This window comes from Phacochoerus africanus, chromosome 13 (assembly GCF_016906955.1).
Source record: "Phacochoerus africanus isolate WHEZ1 chromosome 13, ROS_Pafr_v1, whole genome shotgun sequence".
Classification (NCBI taxonomy): Eukaryota; Metazoa; Chordata; class Mammalia; order Artiodactyla; family Suidae; genus Phacochoerus; species Phacochoerus africanus.
Genome location: NC_062556.1, coordinates 18408810 through 18415942, shown reverse-complemented (window position 1 = coordinate 18415942; position 7133 = coordinate 18408810). Strand labels below are relative to the sequence as shown.

At 42.0% G+C, this 7133-nt stretch overlaps 1 protein-coding gene across 13 annotated transcripts in view; it reads right to left on the bottom strand.

The window, feature by feature from the left end:
• Window positions 1–689: 689 nt before the first annotated feature.
• CAB39L (calcium binding protein 39 like) overlaps window positions 690–7133 on the bottom strand; it is a 102828-nt gene continuing 96384 nt past the window's right edge. For all 13 annotated transcript variants that reach the window (XM_047755919.1, XM_047755920.1, XM_047755917.1 and 10 more), the window contains one exon: window positions 690–2966. In XM_047755919.1, the coding sequence (XP_047611875.1) occupies window positions 2787–2966 (180 nt within the window). In that variant the 3' untranslated portion in view covers window positions 690–2786. The remainder of the gene's footprint in view (window positions 2967–7133) is intronic.

The following is a 7133-nucleotide window of genomic DNA, read 5'->3' as shown; positions in this document are numbered from 1 at the left end:
CCAGCATGGCTGTCAACAGAGGCTGTGGAAATCCTGCTGCCCCTTCCTGGCAAATACTGCTCCCCAGAGCCCTCCAAGGACAGGAACCCACAGGGGCTGGCTGTCAGGACGGTTGCTCAAGGGCCGCGTGCCTCTGGGCCTTTTCTCCTGGGGTGATAATCCCGACATTCGGGCGGGCGCCTGACTTTAGCCAGAGCCTCCATCCGAGAACATTATTTCACTCCCTCCTGGCTTCATTCTAAGACCTGCACCCCGGGAGCCTCCAGGCAGCAGTGGGGAGGGCACAATGTAATTCCTGACCCAGGGCCTCCCCTCGTTCACAGCCCAGAGGATAAAGAAGGAATAAGAGGAGGAGTTTGGCCTCTGGCCACCGTGGCTTTGTACCTCAGGGCTAGTCCCCATCGTCTGGGATAAACTGTCTTGAGCCTCCATCTCCTCAAATATAAAATGGGAATGCTGGCTGTGGCTCAGCATCAAGAGCATGATGTGATAGCCACTGCCTGGCAGGTGGCCCTTGGTCAACGGCAGTGAACCTCCCCTGGAGGATGGAACAGCAGAGGGCAGGGGAGCCTTTGGGCACCTGGGGTGCCCTCTGTCTAGGGCTTTCCCTGTTCGGAGTGGTGACAAGAACACAGAAGCGGGGCATGCAGAGGAATGAACCTGAGCAAGGAATATGTGGCAGCTTTTCGGTTAGGCAGTCTTTATTTAAATGTGTGCTTTTGAAATAGCTTATTAAATATGACCTTTACAAAACTCGACTCTCACGATATTTACAGCGACGTTTATGCGAACATATCTTAACTCTGAGCTTCCTGCTCCCTCTTTCACGGTAGTAATTTGCAAATGTGTATCACAACAAAACCCCAGCTACTTCATGTATTGCCTCTTAGATTCGTTTTGTTTGTCAGGTACTAAACTAGGACAAAGGATTGTTACGAAAGAGCTAACTCAAGCTCAGAGGAAATAAAATGTTTTATCAAAAAAGACTTCTAACAAGGCTTTGCTTTCCAACTGAACACATACGTTCCATGATGTGTGGAACTAAATTTAAGCAATGAAATCAATTTCCATTGGTCATTATTGCACCCTCTTCTCTCTCTTTTTTAAAAAATATATTTATACTCATCTCTTTAAACAAATAAGCAAAACCAGAAAAGTAAAATTCTAAGAGACTCTGGACTGTCAGGGAATGTTATAAAAATAATCTGACCTCAGTGACTGAAGAATGAAGGTCATCAGATGGGCTGGCACTGGCCAGAGCCTGTCCCGCAGGCCCACAGCATCTGCCTCTGGATTCCACGCTGGGCACGGAAGAACACAGCCACGAAGGGTGAAAGCGCACCAGGGGATTCTTCAGATGCTACATCTACAAGGGCACGGATCCTGGCGAGGGGGCTTGCCCTTCCTGGGTGGAGATACACCTGGTTGGAGAACACAGCACCCGGTATTGTAAAAAGCGAAGGTTTCTACGGAAGGCGATAACTCAGGATTTGGAACCAGAATTATGAAAAAAATACAGATTAACAATTGTACCTTTAATGTTTTGTAAATACAGCTTTAAAATCCATTTTACACACTTGATGTCTGAAAACAAACCATGGCCTTTATTAAAAAACACAAATGAATTCCTTCATCATCCTAGTAGGCGAGAGAGTATTTGAGACCAACATTTTTTATAGGTTTTCTACCTTTCACTGAAGAATTTGATGTGACATTAGAGCAACAGCTTATTAAAAAATAAACTGAAAAAATTTTTAAATCATTTGAGGATTTTTTGCATGCATTTAATTTGTGCTTCCAGTGACAGTGTTCCCTTACTTATAAAAGTGATCTAAAGACCTGTGCAGCCCCTGGACCTGTGGTTTTGCACACACTAGGTACTTCAAGGCAATGATTCCTACTCTAAAATACACTTTTCACCACAAAACTTTTCCCCCAGAAGTATGAATGAAATATTCCAAACATTTATGAACCCCACAGAAGTCTGTGTGAAGTAGAAGTGGCTATAACCAGAGCTATGGTTCTTAACCATCTGCTCCAAGTTCTCAAGGGAACAGGTCATACCCAGTGGGTCCTCTGTGCTTGGGCTAACCTGGTTGGAGTGGGGGTGTGCATGAGTCTGGATGCTGAGAAGATCCTTTGGGCTGGAATGTGGGGCAGGAAGGAGGGCTGAGCTGGGAGGTGGGCATCGACCCCTTCGAAGCTAGGAATGAATGATGACAGCTGAAAAATACAGGCAGGGAACGGAGTGTGTAATACTCCAAACATGGACCTTATTTTCTCAGTGCCGTAAGACATGTGTTTGTCTAAGTGCGGATGGGCAAACAGTTCTGCGCCTCTGGTCCCTGTGCCCGGAGCTCCTCTGCCAAGGGAATCCCCTTGGAGGACTCAGTGACACCCATCCTTGAGGCTTCTACTACCTGGTGGCTCATGGTGACTGAAGGCTCAAGTGCGTAAGTCCACACCTTTGCTGCCTTTCATCAAAAAAGGGTTAAAAATTTCTTTTTTTTTAAAAAAAGGGTTAAGATTTCTTTTATCCATGTCTAATACAATGGCTCTGATTTCACATTAAATAATCACAGGCTTGATTAAGATGAATGTTTTAGTCTAAGTTAATTTTTTTTCATTCAAATGTTTATGTTCCATCTACCCTGAACGATGCATTGAAGGAGAAAACAGGCCCCTCCAGAGCCTTCCCCTGAATGACTACTGTTTGAAACGATGCTTTTTGTACAAAGTGAACAAATGAGACAGTCACTGTGGCGGGAAACCAGGTTCAAGGGGCTTCAAGGGGTTGTTTTCTTCAAGTCGCGGATCTGTTTAATCAAGTAGTTCTTCTCATCGGTAAACTGCTCATCGTCCGTCCTTTCTTTTTGGAAGGTGCTCAGAAACTCAATGAGTTTGGGTTGGTTTTTGAGTAGAATCTCCACAATAGGCTGCGTTTTGTGAGGACTGGCCACAAACACCTGAAACACGAGAAACAAAGACCTAGGCCGAGGAACACACACCAGCGAAAATACAGACCCCACCTGGGTTTCATCTGTTACTGTGTTAGTAAAACACAGAGAGCCCAGAGTATACTCCTGTCCTGAGGAAAATCAGTCATTCCCCATTCCTATCCATTTTCTGTAGTACAGAAATATATTAAACATATTTAAATTATATTGTAATCATATATTTAAAATACCATTATAACCAGACATGATTATATAATTAATGTAAACTTATATAATGAACTAGATAACATATAATGTATAATACATATAATATAAACATTAAGCATACATAATATATTTAATATAGTTAATATATTCATCTGACTCAAAATTCAAAAGGGACAAATGCGAAGTTTCCCCTCTCACCTCCTCTCCCTGGAGGTCACCAATGTCACTATTTTCTTATGTACGTGGAGCTTTAAACTCTGTAAGTGCCTAGGCCCCGTCTCCCAGAGATTCTACAGCACATCTAGGGTGGGGGTATGGCTCTCTGTGTTTTTTAAAGGATCTACAAAGATTCTTAGTCTAGTTGAATAGCTGAAACCATGATCCTGGGCAAAAAACTCAGCTGTTCTAAAAAGACAATACCAACTATAACAAGAGCATACAATAACTCAAAACTATAATACCTCCTGATGCAATACTCTGCAACAGACACACTTCCTAGTTAGATGCGACATATATGATGACATGGCCAGAACACCCAGAAAAGTGTTAACCTCGATACAGCTCTCTGGTTTCCCGTTCTGGGCCCCTCACTCCTCAGAAGGGCTGAGTGCTTCACCACCAGCCCCTCTGCCCACTGCCTCCCCATCCTGAAGCTTCAATAATAGTGCTCAGCTCTACTCTCAGCATACTATGGCCAATGACTGCATGGGGTCATGGGGACAGTGGGAGCTACGAGGTCGAACCCTCAAGGTTCCTCCAACATAGCGAGTATGAGGAAGGGGAAACTGCACAAGGATGTTGAGGACCTGTGAGAGGGAAATGAAAACTATGGAGGTTCAAAGGAAGTGGAGATAACATTAAGTTTCTGGGTTTGGAACAGGAAGGGCTCATGGTGTAGGTGACATGAGAGTTAGTCCAAGAATCAGATTTTCTCTTTCTTTTGAATCAGTTTGGTAGCGATTGTCCATTTCATCTAGGTTATCTAATTTACTGATGGACATGACTCTCTTATAATCTTTTTTTTAAAACATTTTCTATAAGAGGATTGAACTGGTAACCCAAAACTCTCAACAAAAGCCCAGGACCACATGATTTCCCTGGTAAATTCTACAAACTTTTAAAGAAAAATTAACACCAATGCATTTCAAATTCTTCCAAGAAAGAAAAGAGAAGGGAACACTTCCTAATTCATTCCATGAGGTCAGCATTACCCTGAGACCAAGGTCAGACAAAGCTACCACAAGAAAACGACAGACCAGTATCCTTTATGAATAAAGACACAAAAATCCTCAACAAAATACAAGCAAACAAAGTCCCAAATAATATTAAAAAGATTACATGCCATGACCACATGGGGTTTATTCCAGAAATACAAGCATGGCACACTGTAATATGATCAATCAATGTCATACCCCACATGTACTGGGCTGAGCTGCAACCTCTCAAAAGATGAATGTTTAAGTCCTAACCCTTGGTACCTAGGAATATGACCTTATTTGGAAATACAAATGCAATCAAATTAAGATGAGGTCATACTGGGTCAGCTTGGGACTGAATCCAATTACCAGTATCCTTAGAGGAAGAGGGAATTTGGACACAAAAACACACAGAGATATGCAGAGGAAAATGCTGCGTGATGACTGAAGCTATGCATCTCTAAGGCAAGGGAGGCCAAGGGTTGCTGGCAACCACCAGCAGCTACGAGAGAGGCATAGGTTTTCCCTGAAAGCTCCAAAAGGAACCAATCCTAATGACACCACGATCTTGGACTTCTAGTTACCAGAATGCTGGGACAATGACTTTCTGTTTTAGGACACCTAATCTATGGTGCTCTGTTACAGCAGCTCTAGGAAACTTACTAGTACATGAAAAGAAAACTATACGATCATTTTAACTGATGCAGAAAAAGTATGTGACCAACTCTAATACCTTTTTATAATTAAAAAAACACCGTTCACATGAGACAACTGGATATCCACATACAAAAAATGAAGTCGGACCGTTACCACACAATGCAAACAAGAATTAACTCAAAGTCTATCAAAGACCTGAATATAAGAGTTAATGAAACTTTCAGAGGAAAATATAGGGTTACATCTTCATAACATTGGATTTGGCAATGGTTTCTTAGTTACAACATCAAAAGCATAAGCAACAAAAGAAAAAATAGACGAACTGAACTTCATCAAAATTTAAAACCTTTGCTTAATCAAAGGACACCATCAAGAGAGTGAAAAGACAACATGAAGAATGTAAGAAAATACTTGCAAATTATATATGCAACCAGTGTCTGGTATCCGAAATATATAAAGAATTCTTACAAAGCAACAAGGAAAAGACAAACAACCCCTTTTTCTTTTCTTTTTGGCCACGTCCACAGCGTGCAGAAGTTCCTGGGCCAGGGATCGAACCTGCACTGCAGCAGTGATCTGAGCTACAGCAGTGAAAATGCCAGGTCCTTAACCTAATAACCACAAGGGAACTCCAAACAACCCTTTTTGAAAAGGGGCACAGGGCTTGAATGGACATTTCTCCAAAGAGGATATACAAATGGCCAATAAGCATGTGAAAAAAATGTTCAACATTATTAGGTTATTAGGGAAACATAAATCAAAACTACAGTGAGACAGGCCAGCTGCAATTTAAAAAAAAACAAAAACATAACAATAATGAGTGAGGAATGGAGAAATTTGAACCTTGTACATTGCTGGTTGGAATGTAAAATGGAGCAGCCTCTACAGAAAACAGTATGGAAGTAACTCAGTAAGTTACACATTGAATTACCATAAGACTGAGCAATTCTGTTTTTAGGTGTATACCAAAAAGAATGGAAAACATCTGTTCAAACAAAAACTTGTACATGAAACTCATAGCAGCACTATTCACAAGAGCCAAAAGTCCATCAACTGACAAATGGATAGGCAAATTGTGATAAATCCGTACAATGGTACATTATCCAGCCATAAAAAGGAATGAATACTACTGATCATGGTACAACATGGGTGAACCTTAAAAACATGATGCTAACAGAAGAAATAAGACATGAAGTTCTCTTGTGGCACAGTGGGTTAAGGATCCATCATTGTCACCGCAGCAGCTCAGGTCACTGCTTCTGGTCACTGCTTTGGCACGGGTTCGATCCCTGGCCCAGGAATTTCTGCAGGCCACAGGTGTGGCCAAAAAAGAAAAAAGAAGAAGAAACTAGACACAAAAGGGCACATATTGTGTCATTCTATTTCTATGAAATATCCAGAATAGGAGAATGCATAAAGACTGAAAGCAGATTTGTGGGTGCCAGGGGCTGTGGGTAAGGGAAATTGTGTAGCAGTTGCTGAGTGGGGGCAGAGGTTCCTTTTGCCATGATGAAAATGTTCTGGAACTAGATGGCGATAGGTGTGTAACCCTGTAAATACCAAGTGCCACTGAACTGCATACTTTAAAATGGTTAATGGTGAATTGTATGTGAATTTTACTACCATAAACTAAAATTGCTACTATTTTTAAAAAGTACCCCAGGCTCATTTACACTGTTACACACAATGCCTGATGTTTACAGAACACCTGCTATGTTAGGGAATCACAGACTGGAGCCAAACGTGGGACTCCTCTGGTTTACCATTTATTCACCAGTGAGCTGCTAAAAAGTTTTAGCTAGAAACTGTCTGGCATTTGTGAAAACTACAGCAATAACTCATAACACTCTTTCTAAAAAAATCATTTTATTTTTTAAAAATTTTTTGTCTTTTTTGCCATTTCTTGAGCTGCTCTCGCAGCATATGGAGGTTCCCAGGCTAGGGGTCTAATCGGAGCTGTAGCCGCCGGCCTACACCACAGCAACACAGGATCCGAGCCACGTCTGCAACCTACACCACAGCTCACTGCAATGCTGGATTCTTAACCCACTGAGCAAGGCCAGGGATCGAACCCTCAACCTCATGTTCCTAGTTGCATTCGTTAACCACTGAGCCA